At 39.9% G+C, this 23,035-nt stretch overlaps 1 protein-coding gene across 7 annotated transcripts in view; it reads right to left on the reverse strand.

Moving 5' to 3' along the window:
* tcf12 (transcription factor 12) overlaps positions 1-23,035 on the reverse strand; it is a 227,946-nt gene that overhangs the window by 25,840 nt on the left and 179,071 nt on the right. For 6 of the 7 annotated variants that reach the window (XM_067971516.1, XM_067971514.1, XM_067971515.1 and 3 more), the window contains 3 exons: positions 15,525-15,603; positions 11,242-11,312; positions 1,956-2,162 (listed from right to left, as the gene is read on the reverse strand). In XM_067971516.1, the coding sequence (XP_067827617.1) occupies positions 1,956-2,162; positions 11,242-11,312; positions 15,525-15,603 (357 nt within the window). Of the gene's footprint in view, positions 1-1,955; positions 2,163-2,647; positions 2,720-11,241; positions 11,313-15,524; positions 15,604-23,035 lie in introns of all 7 variants that reach the window. The other variant, XM_067971519.1, reaches the window with a different exon arrangement.

Here is a 23,035-nt window from a genome sequence, read left to right on the forward strand (position 1 = left end):
AGGCCACTGTCACTGAACATTTTCATTAACTTTAACTGCAGCTTAAACTACCCAAAGAAACAAGGCAGAGCCAAAGTGGGCTGATTCAACTGCCAGCTATTAACCCGTACTCTGCTAAGCAGCAACATATACGGTTAACACAATTATTGCAACAAGCACAACACACTCGCCTGCAGTGACACCACGTGACAGTGCAACATTTTTAAAGTAGCTAGTGTACAAAAAAAAGTGGAAATAAGAGACCATTTTTCAAGGAATAATTCCTATATACAACTACAGAATTTCTTGCTAACTAACCACAAATTGTTTCTCAGTAAATTTGGCAATCAGTAATCCTTCAGTGAAAATATGCAGACTGCTTGCCACAAAAGCAGGACATAAATTTTTACAGAATACATAATACACACCCTGCAATGATTTCACCGCAGTAAGTTAATCTCAGTGTTCAACTGACTTAAAAACTCAAACTTCATTCTTGTGGTTTATGCATCTGTCAATTATATTATCTACATCTTTTATATTAATAATATTTTCCTTCAGTTTACATTCAGCTCAATTTTGGTATAGATGTGTGCAAAGTTTTTTTTTGCTGAAAGACTAGGCAAAAATAAAACTGCCCTACTTTAAATTCAGAGTTAATATAGTTTAGGGGAAACTGCACCATATAATCAGCAAATTTTAATCAAAGACAACATCATTCAAATTGAATGAATATACTCCACGTTAACATTTATTACATGGTTCTTGATAATAAGTAAGCTGAGATGAACATTTTAAAATTAAAACTGGTTCAACTTTAAAAGTGTAACATGACATTTTACAGATGCAAAGAGTGTATTTTCTCCAAATGCAGATAGTTTCTCTTGGACATAAAAACCAAAGCTTAAATGGAAAACTTGCCACAAATCAGGGCTTTTAACGGGGAAGAGGAGAGGGAAGAAACGGAGACATCAGGATCTGAACAGTTTAGATTAGTGCCCACATTTAACTTTTTCCTTGAATAGTATATATCGAATCAAATTATTTGTTCAACGCATGAAAATGTACTTTACAGAAAATTAGTGATTCCAAGCAAGTTAATGTAATACAATGATCATAATAGAAGTGTTTCATAGCATGTTGTTGGAGCTTACGGATTTTTGGGAGGAGGTGTGGGTATAGATATTAAAACAAGTAACTATGTACTGTTTAGACATTTAAATTCACAACAGCTGTGAGTTCTGAACAAATCCAAATCTGCTACATAGTGTAAATGTTTCAATATGCCAGGTCATGCTACATCACAACTTGCATATCATAGTAGGTACAGCACAGGAGGCGGCCATTCGGCCCACCGTGCCTGTGCCAGCTCTTTGACACTTCAAGAAAATATTGTAGAACAATTGTTACGATTATCTGAGATTGTTTCAAAAAAACTATCCAAAGTGAATCTAGTTTAAAACAGATTTGAAAACACTACCACCACACGAACATACACACTTATCTAAAGCTACAATCTTGAAGGTTTACCACCTCATATTCAGAAGCAGAAAACTATTTTTTTTTTACTGAAATCAAGCACAGTCACATTTGAAGAGAATATAATGACATAACATTTGTATGTTGCATAGAATGTGAAGCAAACGGTAGTGTGGCAAAGATGTCTATATAGCATAGTCACAATTTACAATTTTAGACTAGCTTAGTAATAATACTATACCACTCATTTGCTGCACTAAATCTTCAGGATTTATTTACTTGACTTGATGCAGAGGACCTTCAGAAAGCAAACTGATTTTTTCACCATTTAGAAAATTGCTGTTTGTCATCTTCTCAGAGAGGATTCTTGCTTTAACATTATGTGTTACAAAATCAAACTTTTTGTATTGGCTATTGAAAATAAATTCTTTGCATGAAGATTGCTGACTATTTCTTCCTGGTGTATTAACACACATTATATATAAATACAAAATTACCATTGATGCTTGTCGATTGGATGTTACCAGCGCAGATGCTCCATAGTTTGAATTCAGTCCTCCAATTGGCCCATTTTGTGATGGTCCCAGTAAAGTATGCATGTCACCGTGGCCACCAGACATGCTTGTTGAAGGCCCGACAGCGTGGTTTCTGAGAACATTGATGGCATCATCCAATCGGTCTAGACGATCCTCCATTCGAGTTTGCTGTTAAGAAACAATATGCTGAAAGAAGACATCTGCTTTGACACACTTCTGGCAAGGTAAACACACAGCTGGTCAGTTAATGTATTAGGTATGACATGGATAAGAGAGAAAAGGAAGATCAACAAAAACAAATGGTTTCAACAGCAGCTACAGGCATTTGGAATATGTTTCAAATTACAAACAGGATATCTGGGGAAAGGAACTTTTCAAAAAAACAGTACACATTAAAAAACAGGACCATTTATTTTGGTGGGGCCAATTTGAAAGTTTGAGAAACATTAAGATAGTATTTCTGTTATTTGACATGCTTCTTTCTTGGACATATAAATCTTCAAATAAATCAAAATGATTAAAACGGAAAAGAATGTGGATTTAAGCCAGAATGAAAACACTGCTTGGTACATTGTTGTAATTCATGCAGATGGTCTACAGGTCTAGAACGGTAAACCAGGGATGGATATGCACTGTCGAAAGAGAAGTAGTACCTCACAGACATCCTTTAAGAAAGACATTGCATCTTGCAAATGCTCATGAAGTTGCTGTTCAACCCGGTTTTTCTGGTAAAGCCAAGACAGAACAAGAAGCAAAAAGCATTAATATAAACACTTCAAAAGCTAAGCAAACCCACAGGCTAAGTGAATTAATCTTGAAATTACAACTTTATTGGAGTTAGAGAACGGAAGAGAAATTTAGTTAGCAACAATAATCTCACTAACTGTTCAAAATATAAAGTAAACTAATAAATAAAATTGTTATTGTCCCTGTATTTGGAAAGTCAGTTTCCCTATTCTGTACCTTGCATTATTCCCCTGTGAAGATAGTAAGCAGGCAGTCTGTTCTCACACCTTTACTAATGCCTCTCTGTAACTGACCACTTAGAAAAGAACTCACTGGCCCATACATTTTTCTGCTTCCATATGGAAAGGCCCCATGCCCATATAATGCCCCAATACCCCAGCAAAGATAAGTGACTTTTCACATGCAGAATGTTGGGTGTAAACCTAACTGTTGGCACTCATTCTTCGAAATATCAAACTCCATATACAATGAGTATTTGCTGTCACCCATGAAGGCAATCTCCTAGGCACAGTATGCCTTTAAGAAGTTTATGCCCCATATAGTTATTATGAGCAGATGAGTTTCTCTAAGGTCACTGCACATAAAGCTGTGTCCTGGATTGTACCAAAGGAGGTATCAAGTTACAACTCAAGCAATGCATCAAAGAAAACATTTACCACAATATCCTCAAGCAGCACCAGGTCAGAGCTTTGGACAGGAGGTTGAACTTAGTTTTGAATAATAAAAGGAGCTGGGCAATCTAACATTAGAATCATAGAAAGGTTACAGCACGGAAGAAGGCCATTTCAGCCCATCGAGTCCACGCTGGCTCCATGCAAGAGCAATCCAGCTAATCCCACTCCTCCGTCCTATCCCCTTAGCCATGCAATTTTTTTCCTTGCAAGTACTTACCCAGTTCCCTTTTGAAGGTCATGATTGAACCTGCCTCCACCATCCCCTCAGGCGGTGCATTCCAGATCCTAACCACTCAATGTGTAAAAAAGCTTTTTCTCATGTCACCTTTGGTTCTTTTGCCAATCACCTTAAATCTATGTGCTCTGGTTCTTGACCCTTCCGCCAATGGGAACAGTTTCTCTCTATCTACTCTGTCTAGACCCCTCATGATTTTGAATACCTCAATCAAATCTCCTCGCAAACTTCTCTGTTTCAAGGAGAATCCCAGCTTCTCCAGTCTTTCCACGTAACAAAGTCCCTCATCCATGGAAACATTCTAGGAAATCTCTTCTGCACCCTCTCTAAGGCCTTCACATCCTTCCTAAAGTGTGGGGCCCAGAACTGGACACAATACTCCAGTTGTGGCCGAACCAGTGTTTTATAAAGGTTCATCATGACTTCCATACTTTTGTACTCTATGCCTCTATTTATAAAGCCCAGGATCCCGTATGCTTTTTTAACCACTTTCTCAACCTGCCCTGCCACCTTCAATGATTTGTGCACATATACCCCCAGATCTCTCTGTTCCTGTACCCCTTTTAGAGTTGTGCCCTCGAGTTTAGATTGCCTCTCCTCATTCTTCCTACTGAAATATATCATTTCACATTTTTCTGGGTTAAATTTCATCTGCCACATGTCCGCCCATGCCACCAGCCTGACTATATCCTCTTGAAGTCTATCACTATCCTTCTCACTGTTCACTACCCTTCCAGTTTTGTGTCATCTGTAAATTTTGAAATTGTGCCCTGTACACCCAAGTTCAAGTCATTAATATATATCAAGAAAAGCAGCGGTCCCAGCACCGACCCCTGGGGAACACCACTGTACACCTCCCTCCAGTCCGAAAAACAACCGTTCACCACTACTCTCTGTTTCCTGTCACTTAGCCGATACTGTATCCATGTTGCTCCAGCCCCCTTTATTCCATGGGCAGCAATCTTGATCTTATGGCTATCATGCGGCACTTTATCAAACACCTTTTAAAAGTCCATAAACACCACATCAACTGCATTGCCATCATCTACCCTCTCCGTTACCTCATCAAAAAACTCTATCAAGTTAGTTAAACACGTTTGCCTTTAACAAATCCGTGCTGGCTTTCCCTAATCAATCCACACTCATCCAAGTGACTGTTAATTCTATCCCGGATTACCGTTTCTAAAAGTTTCCCTACCACTGAGGTTAAACTGACTGACCTATAGTCGCTGGGTTCATCCTGACACCCTTTTTTGAACAAGGGTGAAACACTTGCAATTCTCCAGTCCTCGAGCACCACCCCCATATCTATGGATGTTTGGAAGATTGTAGCCAGTATCTCCGCAATTTCCACCTTTACTTCCCTCAGCAACCTAGGATGTAAATCACCTGGACTGGGTGACTTATCTACTTTAAGTACAGCTAGCCTTTCTAGTACCTCCTCTTTATCAATGTTTAGCCCAGCCAGTATCTCAACTATATTTTCCTTTACTGAGACTCTGGCAGCATCGTCTTCCTCGGTAAAGACAGATGTAAAGTACTCATTTCGTACCTCGGCCATCCCCTCTGCCTCCACGTGTAGATCTCCTTTATGGTCTCTAATCGGCCCCACCTCTCCTCTTATTACCCGTTTACTGTTTACATGCCTGTAGAAGACTTTTGGATTCCTTATTTATTCATCCCACACACAATCCAAGTTATAAAGATACTGATGTCCTAAAATTCAGGCCAGCTTGAAGTACTATTATGATGCAGTGCTCACTGGCCAAATTCAGGGCCTCCTTTTGTCACTGGTGTTGATTAGCATGGAGTATAAATTGAAACTAAATTGGAGATGGCTATATTCAACTAATTATTGCCTGAAAAACATCAAATCTTCTGAGGACTGATAAACGATTTCAGTGCTGCTGCTGTCTGTGGTAGAGCAGTATCTGCAACGTCCTTCCGCCTCCCCTCCCCAAGATCACACAGGTTACTGATTAATGCCAAGAAGCTTGTGTGAACCAAAGAGAACCACAGCACTATCTTCCCTGTTACACAAATCAGCTCAGAATGTTGCTTGGATGATGCATCTTTCCTGCAGTGTTCCTGAGTATACTTTTCATTTAAACCACCTTCAAGTTAGAGAAGGAAGAGTGAAGGTGAGCTTCCTAAAATGGATCTAGACTTGAAGGTCTCATCATACTCAAAATAATCAAGATTGGATCAATCTCATCAGAACAGCCTTCCAGTGAATCAGATGCTTGTGAGGAGTCCTTTCGCTATATTAAGAGCAGATCTCACATTTCTGAAAGTTATCTAATACTGGAATAAAATGCAAACTTGTATCATGGGCAGTGGTCACACAGATGTTTCTCTTGGAAGCCAAAGTCTCCACATGACCGAAGTCCTGCATCTCTGGGACCATTCTAGTAAATCTCCTCTGCACCCTCTCCAAGGCTTTGACATCCTTCCTATAGTGCGGTGCCCAGAATTGGACACAATATCCAGCTGAGGCCTCACTAGTGATTTATAAAGGTTTAGCACAATTTCTTTGCTTTTGTACTCTTAATCCTCTAAAGTCCAGGATCCCGTATGCATTTTAAAAAAAAGTCTTATCAACTTGTCCTGCCACCTTCAAAAGATTTGTGTATGTGAATCCCCAGGTCTCTCTATTCCTGGCCCTCCGTTAGAATTGTACCATTTAGTTTAGGAACATAGGAACAGGAGGAGGCCATTCAGCCCCTCGTGCCTGCTCCGCCATTTGATAAGATCATGGCTGATCTGTGATCTAACTCCATATACCTGCCTTTGGCCCATATCCCTTAATACCTTTGGTTGCCAAAAAGCTATCTATCTCAGATTTAAATTTAGCAATTGAGCTAGTATCAATTGCCATTTGCGGAAGAGAGTTCCAAACTTCTACCATCTTTTGTGTGTAGAAATGTTTTCTAATCTCACTCCTGAAAGGTCTGGCTCTAATTTTTAGACTGTGCCCCCAACTCCTAAAATCCCCAACCAGCGGAAATAGTTTCTCTCTATCCACCCTATCTGTTCCCCTTAATATCTTATAAACTTCGATCAGATCACCCCTTAACCTTCGAAACTCCAGAGAATACAACCCCAATTTGTGTAATCTCTCCTCGTAACTTAACCCTTGAAGTCCGGGTACCATTCCAGTAAACCTACGCTGCACTGCCTCCAAGGCCAATATGTCCTTCCGAAGGTGCGGTGCCCAGAACTGCTCACAGTACTCCAGGTGCGCTCTAACCAGGGTTTTGTATAGCTGCAGCATAACTTCTGCCCCCTTGTACTCTAGATATAAAGGCCAGCATTCTATTTGCCTTCTTGATTATTTTCTGCACCTGTTCATGACACTTCAGTGATCTATGTACCTGAACCCCTAAGTCCCTTTGGACATCCACTGTTTTTAAACTTTTTACCATTTAGAAAGTACCCTGTTCTATCCTTTTTTGATCCAAAGTGGATGACCTCACATTTGTCTGCATTGAGTTCCATTTGCCACAGTTTTGCCCATTCACCTAATCTATCAATATCCCTTTGTAATTTTATGTTTTCATCTACACTGCATACAATGCCACCAATCTTTGTGTCATCAGCAAACTTAGATATGGGACTTTCTATGCCTTCATCTAAGTCGTTAATAAATAGTGAATAATTGAGGCCCCAAGACAGATCCCTGCGGGACTCCACTAGTCACATCCTGCCGATGTGAATACCTACCCATTATCCCTACTCTCTGTCGCCTTTCGCTCAGCCAACTTCCTAACCAAGTCTGTACTTTTCCCTCTATTCCATGGGCTTCTATCTTAGTTTATATTGCCTCTCCTCATTCTTCCTTTCAAAATGCATAATTTCACACTTCTTTGCATTAAATTTCATCTGCCATGTCTCTGACCATTTCACCAATCTATGTCCTCCTGAAGTCTGCTACTGTCATCCTCACTGTTTACTACATTTCCAAGTTTGGTATCATCTGCAAATTTTGAAATTTTGCCTCCTATACCAAAGTCCAGGTCAATATTATATATCAAAAAGAGCACTGGTTCTAATACCGGCCCCTGGGGGACACCATTGCACACTTCCCTCCAGTCTGATAAACAACCGTTCACCACTACCCTCTGCTTTCGGTTTCTTAGCCAATTTCGTATTCACGCTGCCACTGCCCTTTTAATCCCATGGGCTATCATTTTGCTGAAAAGTCTATTAAACAGCACTTTATCAAACACCTTATAGATCTACTAAAAGAACCATATTCAACAAAACTACACAGTGCATAAAGAAAAATACAATGGAGTTGGATAGGATCGCTTGATGAAAACTGCAGCATGAATTATTTAGAGGTGACACCAAATCCTGATAGCATGTGGAAGATCAATGAATGAGGAAGTAATAAACTTTATAATCAAGTAATATGTGGTTATTTTGTTACACAATATATCAAGCCTTTTTACACTGAACATGATAATCTTCCGAAAATGTCTCACTGCAGGATGACAATTAGTGGGAATATTCCTACTTTACAAACCCACTGAAAATTTTCAACTATGTCTTAAGTTTTATTTTATGTCATTCTCTCTCCTCTTTCACCCACCCTCCACCCCAGTTGGTGACGAAAAACCAGGTATGTAACACAGGACGTAGGTGGCTGGCATGTTGCCCTGCGTAAGTCCTTTCACCACACTAAGCATATTTGTTATTATTTGGACATTGTCCCAACATTCTTAACTCATATTCACAGAAGAAAAGTAGTTTCCAGAAGCCGATCTGTGCCTCCTATGAACTGGAACCTTACGTGAGATGTGCCACAAGACAAAATCACTAACACTTTTGTTGCACTGGAGACAACACGGGTTGCTCACCATGTTCTGTTGCCCACTTTGAAAGGTAAGTATCAAGCTGTCAGACTATATCGTTGAGGCTAAAACTAGTAAAAAGTTATTTACAAATAATAATTACACAGGAGCAAGAAACACACAGCAAATAATTAGCAGCACAATACATGACTTGCACAATACTTAAGTGTTCGAGAAACATTAGAGAAGACAATTCTTACAGTTCTTTCCAGAATCTTTTAATCACATCTCTGCTGAAAAGTTATATGAGCAATGATCCCAACAGAGCTCCTCTCCACTGCCGCACATGGAAAGGAACAGTGAAAATTTTCAAATTGAAGTGGTCAGCTCTTATACAATTTTCTGGGATTCCAAGTTTCAAAAGCTAAATTAAAGATGCTATGCAAAGCAATGGGAGGGCAAACCAATGAGCAATCTGACACATCACTGAAGTCTCCTCCTTTAAGGCTCCACTCAAAATCCACCTCTTCTATCAAGCTTCTGGTCACCTCACCTCATCTCTTTCTCTTTGGCTCAACATTCCTTTTTTCCTTAAGCTTTTGTGAAGCACGTTGGGATTATTTTTTTTAACGTGAAAGGCGCTATATAAATGCAAGTTGTTGTTGTGTCACACTTGCCAAGGGCTTCAAAAACAAAATAATATATACTGGAATTTCAGTGTAAAATATCCTTAGTCATCCAGCCAAAGGTAAAGAGTTTCATCTGTCCCTCAGGCCTCAAGTGTGTGTGCGTTAATATTTCAAAAACCTGGGGTAATTTCTGATCCAATTAACTCATGAATACAGGCAACATCACCACAGATAGCTAACCAGGGCAGATGGCCTGTCTACTTGTTTTTCTCTCCTAACACCAATTCAAAAGAACTCTCTCAACCACAACTAAATGAAGTCAATTTTAAATTCACATTATTCTGTCTAAAGTCATAACAAAAATGGTGCCTACAAAAACGTTTGTGATGAGACATAACACAGCTCTGTTTCAATCACATAGTGGGTGAGGAAACTCTGTGGCTTGGGTTTGGCATGGTGGGCAAGGGGACGAGAGAGAAGCAGCAGAGGTAGCTGAACAGGTGGTCACAATCTTAGTGACAAAGAAGTCCTTGAGCTCCTCTCATGTCATTCAAGGTGAGGATGGAGGAGGGTTGAAGTAGACAGTTGGTGGTATCTTTGCTCTCCAGGATGGTCCTGTAATAGTGTGCAGTTTGGCAGAGGAGAGTGATGATGCTTGATGTGGTCCACCCAGATCTGGTGATAGATAGCTTGTGTGCCAGGCTTCCTTGGAGCATTCAGCAAAGAAGACAATAGGACCAGGAATGGAATGGTTGCTGCCATGGATGATAATGAAAGTGACCTTCGGATTTATAATTGATCTGAAGTGTTGTTGTGGTGGTGGTCAAAATCTTTCAAAGGGAATTTTAGGATAACGCTGTTGCCCAAGAGGAGTCATGAAGTTGTAACTAGAGAGATTAGCTAACTTGTGGGACTATCTGAGAGTTACAGCCTCAAGTCTGCCTCCAGGTCTATGTGGTAGGCAAGAGGAAATGGAGAAAGAGATACAGAAAAAGAGAAAGAGGGACAAAAGCAAGATAAACTGCGTGGTATACATGAAGTGAGATATAAGAGAGTGAGAGTGAGAGTGAGAGAGAGAGAGAGAAAATGAGAGTCTTATATCGTGGGAGGCAGTCAGAGATGGAGATAGAGTTGACAATGCGAGAAAATGTGTTTGAGAAAGAAAAAGGAACAGAAGACACGCAAGAAAGAAGAAATTAAGTTGGAGACAGATTTCTTTGAGGAGGTTACAAAAATAGCTTTTTTCTTTTTATCCATGAGCAATGCCATGGGACATCAGCTAGCACAAATAACTAAGTGGGGTCAAGTGACAACACAGTCAGCTCAAGAACAGCTTTCACAGAAGCTTGCGAGTAAATCTGTTGCTTGCCCCCTCCCAGAAATGGAGTGTGGCCTGCACAGTTTCAGGGTTAAGGCAGGAAGAACGGGGCTACTTTAACAGAGGTTGTAGCAATTAAAGAATCAGGTTGCATCAGAATTTGTACAGCAGGGATTGAGCAATATCCAGAAAGGGGAAAGCAACTGGAAAACTGAAGTGGGAGCTGAGAGCGGAGACAAAATTGTCCATGTCAGTGTCAGCCAGAAGGAAAACTCCTAAATTGGTTTGTCAAGGCCGCTGGTGTGTTTTGACACCAACTAAAACTTCATTAACTTAAATTGTTGAATGACCAAATTTCTAATGACATCAAAAAAAAGTCAGCAGTAATGTATGAATGAGATAGTATTTGAGATTTCAGCATTTTAGGAAGAAAATGCCTCAAAATATTGAATAGTATTTTTCCCTTCCCCCATTTTAATGAGAGCTTGTTAAAATGGCACCAATTTGCAAACTGAAAAACACTCCAAATAAAATTGTCAGTTTTTAGCTGTTGCTATATGGAAATTAAGATGTGTACATAGTTTTAAAAAGGGAAAAGAATCTTTATTATGTAGAAGAGCAATAGCTGCCTTGTGGAATGCAGGCTTGAAAAGTGGATTGATGAATAAACATCAGAGACATGGCCTTTATTGTTCATTTCCTTCAAATCATTCACTAGAATGGAATCTGCTGGAAGTGACACTACAATTTTTCCTCAATCGCACTGCCATTTATCAGCTCTGTAACTTTCCAAATTAAAATTACAATATAACACAGACAAAGTTTTTACAAGATCTAGTCTGCCTCACCAGCGAGTGAAGAGAGTTTTCATAGCTAGGAGACGATGGCATCCCTCCTGATCGCGTCCACTGGTTAGCACCTGTACAAATTAAGACCCAAAGGAAGCCATTAACTTAATATGCAGTTCAGAGAATTACAGGCTTTATATGTTTAAACAGAAAACACACATCAAATTGGGGATACAGAGTTTCTGTTTGGCCAGTGTTCAAATAACCAAAACAAGATACGTCATGAGTTTCCGATGAGAAAAGCCAATTATTCAGATAAGTCAAGGCTATCAGCATATAACAGCTCTAAAGAAATATGAAAACACAAAGCCTTAACAAAAAGTATGACTGCTCATCAATGGAATAATTTTATAGATTTATATAAGCACAATTACCGAAAGCAACACCATAAAAACTAGTGACTATTTAAAAAAAATGCATTTGAATATGTACATCTGTTTGGGATTCTTCCAGTTGGAATCTGGAATAGTTTTGCCCTGAGCCCACTCATTGCATTCACATACTGGCAAGCAATGAATTTCAGTAGTTTAATATTGTCGCTGTTAAAAGGTTCCAATGGAAAAATATTTATATTTTACATTACACCCTATGATATTTTTGCAGATTCCATTTTCCATAACACTGCAAAATCAATGGCTAGTTACCATAACAGGAGCTGAAGTTAGATTCATCTCTAAAATCTGAACACTGAAGTTAGATTCATCTCTAAAATCTGAACTCCCTTTAGCACAGCAGACTGCCCAGAGTCTATGTTCTGAATTAATATCCATATGATCCTTAAGTATATTATTAGCAGCTATTTAGATACATACCACTATAAATGGTCTCTAAAACGGGAACTCAAATCATCCCTTTGGCGGCCGAGACATTCAGCATTTTCCTAGTTGCAACTGTTATTTTTAATGGTCTGCTCAGGCTCTGAACATGCATATTTATAGGTTGTATTTGTACAACAATTAAATATAAATATAAATTCTGTAGAGCGATAGTGAAAACACCATAAGAAATTCAGTCCACAACTATGACATGGATAAGCTGAGCTCCAAGGATTTCCTATATTTCTATGCATTAGCTTCAGTTGTGACAAGATTTGAGGCCAAGCCTCAACAACGGAAATGTTCCCTTTCAGATGAGCAAATCTGCAACTACCAGCCTCATTTTGCTATAAAGTAACACACAGGCAATCAGATTTTTTGACAGGTGCTAGAGAAGAACAAGATCACATCCACGCTTTGAATATTTTAAATCAATAACAAAAAAAGGTCAGATTTTTCTGTACCTGTGGAACTCAAGTTTAGTTCCTCTGAAAATAAAACCAACAGTAATGGATGTGTAAGTAAGCTGAGTTTTATTACAGATGTCACCAAGTGCACACCCTACTCAGCATCTTTCATGTAGTATTTTTATCTAAATTTCAAAGGGCATGTTTATTAGTCGTTTCTGGTTTGCAAGTTGAATTTCCCTGCACAAATTTAGTTTGTTGAACGACAGTAGATATGAGTGTGAATATTTTCATTTCAAAGCTGTTTCCATAGTTTTAAAGGTGCAACCTTCCTGAAGATAGCAACTTCAAATTATATTTTAAAATCGGTGTTCCTTTAATAAATATTTCTAAAAATAATTGACTCAAATCAAAATGTAATTCAAATACAAAGTTCAAGTCTTCTCGATCTATGCATCTGAAATTCAATATGTTTAAGCAGCACAGTGAAACAGATCTAAAATTCAATTGATAAATGAAATCGCTCCAAAAAGAAACAAGATGGTGTTAAAAAGTCAAAAACTTTCCACCACTTGAGGGTTTGTTGAATGCTCCCAACAGTCTGTTGCATATCTATCACTCCTTGCCTGCCTTTACAAGGGTGCCATTCATAACAATTTTCCACAATTCCAAAGTTCAAATTTAAAATGGTGTCTTAAATTTCATATGCACAAAACATAATTTGTTATGGTCCTCTTTATATGCCTTTTTGGGTACACTTAAAAAGGAGAAATGTTGTCTTTCATACCAACAACTTTGAAGTATTGCTTCTTTACTTTGTCACTAGCAAATTGCACCTGTGTAAACCTTGAGTTATGTTCTGCAAAACCAGTAAATGAAATCTACACGAGGCAGTTTCATCTGCAATGTGACCACTGAATCAAATATGAAACTAATGAATCCCTCATTATGCAATTCAACGGGGAGTTTGCAGTTAGAATTGCCTAAAGCAGCTGTTATACTACCAGCTCAAAAGGTGGTTATTATTCTACTAAATCCTTGCAATTTAAAAAAAGGAAAAAGCACACACACTACTTGAGAGCTTCTACCTCACCAACTGTAACAGGGAATTCCAATTACTGTACAAAATATTTTACATTTTTAAAATAAATATATTAACACCATGGAAATCATTTTACCACTATATGATTCTGATTTCCAATAAAAAGGCACCTTTTAAAGATAAGTCAGATGTGTATCAACTGTTTTAACTGGAGTTCAGTATCTGATACTATTCAGAGTGAATGGCAAAAACCAATGACATCCCAATGCAACTGACAAATGTATCTCCACTATGACGTAACAGCTCACTACAATCAATGCTACAGCAAATAAGTTTGAAGAAAAATTGCTCATAAAAAGCATTCTTTCATTCAACTACAGATGCAATCACACATATGCACATCTGTCTACTCTGAATCTACTATGAAACAAGGATCTGGACATTCATCTAGTTGCTGCTTCCCCCTCTTTCCTTTGCCCTAGCCCTGAACCAGCATCTTTCTGCAATTTGTCTTCTGGTCCCAAATCTTTTAGATTTTAGTTAGGTATTCTAGGGGCATACTAAAAGGGGAAGTGTATTCCATTGGGCAGTAGACTTTCATTAGACACTCCTAGTTATTTTACCTTTATGTTGAACTTCCTCTCCTTCAATATCATGAGTCAAGAGTGCTGCTCACAATTCGTGTCATCGAAGAAGCAGAACTTCAAGATGTTATGTGTTTACTTTCAGGTTGTCTCTAACTAGCAGCTCTGAATTATGAAAACCAGTGATGATTTAGATATGCATACTTTTTTTTTGTCTTTTCTTCTTTGGCAGTCCCTCAGGGTCGAGGATGACTTGCTTCCACTCCGGGAGGGTGGGTTCTGCGGTGGCTGAATAGTCCAATCCTGGAGCCGCAGACTCTGCCGCAGGTGGGGCAGGTAGTGTTCAATAAGGCGGGTGGGTGAGACGCTCTGGATTCTGCACGCTCTTTCCGCTGCTTACGCTTGGCCTCCACATGCTCCACTCGGTGACGCTCGAGGTGATTGGCGCCTTTACGGATGCTTCTTCTCCAGTTTGAGCGTTCTAGGGCAAGCGATTGCCATGCGTCGGTGGGGATGTTGCATTTTTTTTAGGGAGGCTTCGAGAGTGTCCTTATAGCGTTTCCTCTGCCCTCTTAATGATCGCCTGCCATTGCGAAGCTCGGAGTAGAGCACTTGTTTAGGGAATCTTGTGTCCGGCATGCAGACAATGTGGCCCGCCCATCGCAGCTGGTTGAGCGTGACCAGTGCCTCGATACTGGGGATATTAGCCTGGGAGAGAACGCTCATGTTGGAATGCCTACCCTGCCAGTGAATCTGCAGGATTTTGCGGAGGCAACGTTGGTGATATCTCTCCAGGGATTTGAGGTGTCTGCTGTACATTGTCCATATATATATTTTTTTGTAACCTTGGCGTTAAAGGTGAAGTGTAGTATACTACATTTCACCTTTAACTATACTGTCTACAACTTGCAAAACATGCAACACAACATCACAGCTTTTGATATTTAAACTGGAAAGTGCAGATTTGAACAGCTGAAACTTATCATAGAAAATAGTCAACGTGCCAGGATTCTGCAACATAAATACTTAAGACTGTACTTTGTTGCTCCTTATAAAATGCAACTGAACAGTTTCAAACAATCACTTCAGATTGACAGGAACGTGCATCTTAAAGCATAAATGCTAATTCTAGAAATCTCAAAATTGAGTTCCATCAAAACAATTTTGAAGATTATTTACCATAATGGGTACAAAGGACACTAAACTAATTTCAAGAGTCAACCAATTTTCAGGGTCATAATTTAATATCATCAAGCAACGTCAAAACAAATGTTAAGATTTGGAAGAGATTCCATCTGTTGCTCAATAAACATTTGCAAAGTGAAAATCCAATGTTAAAGAAGGCAAATTCAAGAATTTTGAAGACCCAACACCGACAGATTTGGCTAGCTTTGAGCCACACTTCTCCAAAGTTAAGAAATAAGTAGAATCTTACCAGGTAAAGATGATGGTGATCCAACTGGTGTTGATGGATTTGATGGGAAACTACTATTGGTGTGATCAGGTGAATAAATCTGCAAAAAAAAGATAGTTATTGGCAAATTTAGGAGCCAAATATTCATTCTGAAGCCTACTTTCCAATGATGTGTCACTATCCACTGCATCTATTTCCGGAGGTTGTTTATCTGTTACCATTCAGATCCATTGGAGGGACTCCAAAGTCATCTCCTTGTGCCATCCGCCCACATTTATATGGGCATTTGGTACCACTTTCCCCACAGACACTGAAAAATGGAAACTGGTTCTAAAGCATTGGTATGGAATATGCCAATGTTATGATGTGGCATGAGTTTACAGGCCTTTGTTTAGAGACTATTTTGCATGCTCAGGGTGGGGCAGGCTTAGGTACATTACAGCATGAAGTAAGCAGCGACCAAGTAATGATGTGGGCCCAAATCAGTACCTTCCATCAAAGAAAGTGGGCCTGTGGTACTGGCAGTTCTCGAGATCAGGTAGCTTACATTTGGGAATGTTGCCAACAGTATGAGAATGTGTCTGCCATCAACCGCATTCCCTTAAGGTAAAAAGTCTCTTCAAAACAGATAAACAACAGAACTGAGGTCGCAGAAAATTTTCTCCCAAAGATGAAATACAAATTTTGAGCAAGGAAAAATGTTAGATTACCTACTAGAAGTGTGGAGTTGTTATTTAAAAGTTACTCAATCTTCATATACAATTAGGATTTGTGGTTATTGGTGTGCAGGAGGGAAGAAAAGAGAATCACTGAAGATAAGAATACCTTCAACAAATTCACACCCAAAGCACAGCCATTTTGAATAAATGATCTCACCTACTCTGTTCTATACAAGACCTAATCCAGAACATATCAATAGTTCTTTGACCAGAGTAGGCAGGAGAAAAATTAGAAAGGGGTAAGGAGCAAGAAACTGCAAGAGGGAGAACAAAAACAAACCTCTGTACTTTGAATTCCTTTTGAAAAGTACATACACACAACCATACATATAACAAGTAATATAATGTTCTGCCACATTCAACCTCCACATACAATTAGGATTATGCCCAAACAGGATAGAAGGTAGTACTGGGGGTCTGAAGACGTCAATGCCCAACCTGGCTAGCAGCATTTCTCGTCCTGAAAGGTCAGATCAAGACAATAATCCTGATTGAGGTTTCAGGTATCTGCCTTGGAGATAGCTTTGAAAAAAAAACTCCCCACACGTTGGCTCACGAGATTATCACAGCACAGGAAGCATGTGATGTAACTTTCCTTGGTGGTTTTTGTCCCATTAGACTTCATACATAATCCTTCATTCCCGAATCAAGGCAAGCAAAGTTAACAATTTTAGGAAAGAGAAATGCATTCATTGCTCATTAAAAAATTCAAATCTCAGACAGCAGTTAAATGACAAATGAAGAACTCGACCTTCCAGGTCAATTTCACTAAGCCGGACATTCTAGCTTGCTCTCTAGGGGATTTGCTGCCAGAGGCAAACAGGAAGCTCAGATAGAGACTGCAGGGATACCAATTGACAGTTTAGTAAAATAAAATGTTCTTGTTTACACACAAGAAAATATACCTTTTAGTGAACTAGATCCCTGATCTAGCAATGTTTTTTAGATATAACAGTATAGCTAATAATGTTGCACCCCAGCAGGATTATGGCTGTATTCTTGGCACCAAGATAAGCTTCCTACAATTAGCATTATATCCCTTCAGAGCTGGAGCATTCCTAGATACCCAAGTGTTATAACAATAGACAGAAGGAAGCCCTACTTAAGTTGGTACCCTCAACAGCCCATGCCAGCAGTTGGACACACTTTTGGATGCTGTGCCATGTGTGTGTATGGGGGGTCTGAAAGAGTCAATAAATACTCAGTTAGAAAGTCCAAGAACCAGGTCTTGTTCAACCAGTAAAAAGTTACTACAGTAGTGTTGCTTCTGCTCATATTTTACAAATAATATTGATGGAGAGAGAAGGCATATAAAAACTTCCCAGATGATTAGGTATTACAGCCTGACTATGAGCCCTACAGCAGAACTGCTGCAACGTCTTGTTCTCATGGATCAGTCTATTCAACTTACTTATTTCTGAATCAGAGTTATCTCAAGATGCAGGATCCATGGAGTCAGAGGGTGTGTGTATAATATTATGCCTGAATTTTGTTCTGAGGTAAGAGCATTCAAATGGAAGGGCCTTGAAGCACTCCAATGGTAGTGAAATGACAACATGTCAAGAAATGGGTTCCAATAAAGGATTTGTTCTCTACTGGTTGTACCTGGGATGTTTTTCAATTTATGATAAGAGTTCACTTTTCTTAAAAGGCTTACCATCTGTTGGATGGATGCTCAGGCATAATATGGAGGAAACTTTCATCAGTTATATAGATTAGGTCAGACCATGTAGCTGTCTTGGTCTGAGAAATGCTACTGTACAGATTATTTGGTGAAGAGTTTGGTTGTCACTAATGCACATTTATCTTTTCCCTTCCCTTCTTTCCTCTAGATGTTTGTGGTCTTATATCTTAGGTCACTCTCATAGGCGAGTCCCAACACCCTATGCCTACGAGTATGTCTTCACTAGCCTTAACACCCATGATAGCCAACAGAAAACCCTTTTTATTATTTTAAGCTACTAGAATTAATCTATCACTTCTTTGTAACTCATGCAATAACAGAAAGCAACACACAAATACTTTGGATGTTGATGACCAGAAAGGGTCCATGACATTTGGTGTAGATCTTGAAAGCAGGAGCCAGCATTGTCTGAAAACTAATGAGTTGACCAGAACCAATCTCCCAAAATTAGGCCTTTGATGCAGAGGCACAAGTGTGCATTGGATAAGAAGATGGAACAGTAATTTTTAAGCAAAAACTCTAATACCATAATACCTTTCAAAACAAATTGTGTGATTACTGCAAGAAAAACATACCATAAAAATCTTTCAGAATGGAAGAAACACTACAAATATAGATTTTTTTTCCTCCCTTATGTTATGAACAATCAAGTTTGCTGCTAATGACAGGAGAAAAACATGATATGGCTGAAAATGAGAGGGTGGATGACTACAGAGTGCAAGGGAAATCATGTGACAAAATGACTAGGCAAGGGTGTAACTTTGTTAAAAGGACTGTGTCCCAACATAATTTATGTCCTGTGATGGCATCAAATCCTAACTGCATGTGAAGGTTGAACAAAGTCAAAAAATATATAGTTAATGTAACACAAAAACAAGTGAATGGCAGGAAGGTAGCACAGTGACCACTTACAGTGCTGTTCCTCTTACCATTTCAGTCATTATGCACAACTGCTAAGGTAAACAGAAAGCTTCTTTCTTGGCAATAGTTTGGCTAGCAGAAATGCATGGTCATGTAAATCTGGCATATTATATGAAATCTAGGTTATTAATATAATCTTACAAAACAGAACAATTTTACCTCATAAATCTTTTGTTTATTTAACGTTTACATCAAAATTAAGCTACACCAACTTGTCACAGTTCCGCTGTTTCAGTATAGGTTACTTCAGGTGATTTGACAGAACAGCGCTGTAGGTGTAGCTTTGATGTTTATGTCAACACAAATGGGAACTTCATAAAAAGAAACACAAATGCTTGGCTCTAACAAGCAATAAGTTTAAAAGTAATTTGAATAAAAATAATTTTCACCGGAATCCACCCCTTCTTCAGCAAACATAGAACACTCCATTTATCAGTGATTCATTCTGGTCGCTAGGGTGCCAATATGCCACTGTACAATTAAGAAGGGATTATGATCATATCCATACAATGGTCTGCCCAAAGAGCTTATCCTTAGAGTTTATACCCGATGGGTCTCTTTTGTTCATATATACACTACATTTAGAATACACATAACCTTTATTATGCTAATTTTATTGAAGCCACAATTTAAATGGACTTAATTTGTACATTATTTATCAAAGTCTTCATCTTAGGTGAACAAACCAGCAGCCAACATGGTGTCCAGAGTTCTTGGGACTATTCAAATACATAATATTCAGAACCTTAATTATATAGATTTGATATGAAGAAAAAAATTTGAATTTAAAAACTCTATGGTTATGAATCAAAGTATTCTGATTTAGCACCAAATGTTGAAATAAACCAGATGTTTTTGCTTCAGTACAACATTGTGGGCAAAACCTTAAAGGAATATTGCTTGGCAAATGTTCAGTAAAATCCATCAGAAATGGCACAAATGCCCAGATTTTAATCTGGGAATTGACTATAATCTAAAGAGTTTGACTGCTTTCCAAAAATGTCCTAGTCACAGTGTGTTTTATACTTTGTTTCTTTGGTTACTAGTGATTATCCACAGGAATTTCTTTTACAATTACCACAAAACAGATTCACCTTCAATATCCTACATTAAAGTATGTTTGCAAAAGGCAATGTATGAAAAGTGACATGTAAAAATGAGGCTACGCTACAACAGATTAAGAATAATTAGGACCCTGAATTAAAAGGGAACTATGATCAACAAAATTTGCCAAATCTTTTTTTTAAATTTGGGGAGGGAGAAGAGCCAGGAGAGGTGTATGGCAGTTTCATTTTGATGTGGGGGCCCTCAAAATCATCTTGAAAGAAGTGAGGGGACAGAGGAACGACAAAAGCAGCTTTAAAAAAAAACTTCTCTCAAGTAACCGTTAAATAAAAATATCTACTTCAATATGCAGAACTCAGTGTAAAACAGAACAGGAAAGATTATAGAACGCACCAAGATAAAATTAAATAGGAAAAAAAAAATCAAACAGAAATATTTGACAATTGAAATACCACAGCTAACTGCAAAGCTGCGTCACCGACTATTAAATACTTCTTTCACAAAATATCTTCTCTGGAATTAATTGCCGGATATATGAATTATAATACAACATATGAAATCTACTACAAATCTTCAGATAAACCTGCAGTAACAATGAACATTTGTTTCTGCACCAAGATTAGGGAATATTCGTGTAATTGCAACATACCCAAGAACTTTCACAAAAATGTTAATTTAAAATTCCCATATGTTATACAAGAGACATCCGGCAATGAGTCAAACACGCTAATCTGATTTTAGTGTGCAAATGGCATTTTTTTTTACCATTGCAATGGTGTCAAAACTGTGCACTTTCACCAAACTACTTTAATTAATACAGTGCAACAGTGCACAGTATATGGTTCAAAGCCAAACCAGCCTAAGAGACATGGTATGCTCACACTGTTCAGAAATTAGTGCTTGATCAGTTTGATCCAATCAAGGCAAGGAAGATCTCTGATAGCCTGGCGCTACTCAGGGATACGATTGCCTACGTACAGGACAGGGGGGTGAACATCTGCCTGATCAGCCTGGACCAGGAAAAGGCCTTTGACAGAATATCCCACACGTACATGATCGACGTGCTCTCCAAAATGGGGTTTGGGGAAGGAATCCGCAATTGGATCCAACTGCTCGACACAAACATCAGTAGCGCAGTTTCAATCAACGGGTGGGAATCAGAAAGCTTTCCGATCAAATCTGGAGTCAGGCAGGGCTGTCCTCTCTCCTCCGTCTTGTTCGTGTGTTGCATCGAACCCTTTGCCGAGTCCATCAGGAGGGATGCAGGCATAAGAGGGGTGACGATCCCAGGCAGCGGAGGCACTCAGGTCAAGGCCTCCCTGTACATGGATGACGTCGCCGTCTTTTGCTCGGATCAGCTCTCGGTCCGCAGATTGATGAGCATCAATGACCGGTTCGAACTGGCCTTGGGGGCCAGGGTAAATCATAGCAAGAGCGAAGCCATGTTCTTTGGGAACTGAACCGACCGATCCTTTGTCCCCTTCACCATCAGGTCGGATTACCTGAAGGTGCTGGGGATCTGGTTCGGGGGGGCCGGGGCGTGCACCAAAAACTGGGAGGAGCGTATTTCCAAGGTTAAGCAGAAACTGGGACTGTGGGATCGTCGATCCCTCTCGATCGTGGGCAAGAGCCTGGTCATCAGGTGCAAGGTGCTCTCGGTGTTGCTGTACGTGGCGCAGGTGTGGCCCATATCTCGCTCCTGCGCCGCGACAGTCACCCGAGCCATCTTCCGCTTTGTCTGGAGATCAAAAATGGACCGTGTCCGCAGGGTCACGATGTACAAATCTCCAAAGGGGGGAAAGGCGTGCCCAACGTGGCCCTCATCCTGATGGCCACCTTTGTGTGCGGCTGCATCAAGTTGTGCATAGACCCTCGGTACGCAAACACAAAGTGTCACTACGTGCTGAGGTTCTATCTGTCCCCGGTGTTGAGAAGGATGGGCCTGGCCACGCTGCCACGGAACGCTCCGTCCAGTTGGACCGTTCCGCCCCACCTGTCCTTCGTGGTAAAGTTTGTGCAGAAAAACACCTTTGACCACAAGGCGATCAGCAAGTGGTCCGCACGTAACGTCCTCGAGACCCTGCGGGAAAAGGAGATGGTGGATCCTGTCGGTTGGTTCCCCGAGCAGACTGTCAATGTCATTTGGCAGAACGCCTCATCGCCAGAGCTTTCAAACAAGCACCAAGACCTAGCTTGGCTGGTGGTGAGAAGGGCCCTTCCCGTCAGATCCTTCATGTACTCCCGGACTCTCAGCGCCACCACGCGCTGTCCCAGAGGAGGCTGCGGTGGAGACGAGACCGTCACCCATCTCCTTCTGGAATGTGCCTTTGCAAAGAAGTTCTGCAGAGAGATGCAGTGGTATCTGTCCAGGTTCGTCCCGAGCAGTTCCGTAACACAGGGTTCTGTGCTCTACGGGCTGTTCCCGGGGACGCACACTGAGACGGACATCAGCTGCTGCTGGAAGACCATCAACTCGGTGAAAGAAGCCCTTTGGTCTGCCCGAAACTTGCTGGTCTTCCAGTACAAGAAGCTGTCCTCGACCGAGTGTTGCAGACTGGCACATTCCAAGGTCCAGGACTACGTGCTGAGGGACGCACTGAGGATGGATGCGGCCGCTGCAAAGGCTCTGTGGGGAAAGGCAACCGTTTAGAGCCTTCCCGCCATTGTATACCGAGGGGCTGCAATCAGGGAAAAACCCCCTCGGGCAGAATGTAAAATTCTAACTGATGTAATGTAACTGTAATGAATCTGTAATGAACCTGGAAAGAATCTGTAACGTACCTGTTATCAAAAATGTGCATTGAGTGTATTGCAATGAGGCACCCTAGAGTGTCATGAACTGTAATTATGTCCAATGTGTTCATTGAACTGTACTTGATGTAACCTGCAAATTGTAAAATCTGTATTGTGTACGTTTGGAATGTGATATGACAACTGTATTGTATGTATTGCTGCAAATTTTATGAATAAAGTATATTTTTTGGAAAAAAAAAAGTTTGATCCAATCAAGCTGTTTTTTCCCTCCATATAGGGAGGCCTTATTTTAATGTACTATTGAAATGAGAAATAAGAAACACTAGACCAGCCAAGGACAAGAAAAGGCCATTCAGCCATCAAAGCAAATCCCACCTATTCAGCTCAAT

This window comes from Heptranchias perlo, chromosome 34, assembly GCF_035084215.1.
Source record: "Heptranchias perlo isolate sHepPer1 chromosome 34, sHepPer1.hap1, whole genome shotgun sequence".
Taxonomy (NCBI): Eukaryota; Metazoa; Chordata; class Chondrichthyes; order Hexanchiformes; family Hexanchidae; genus Heptranchias; species Heptranchias perlo.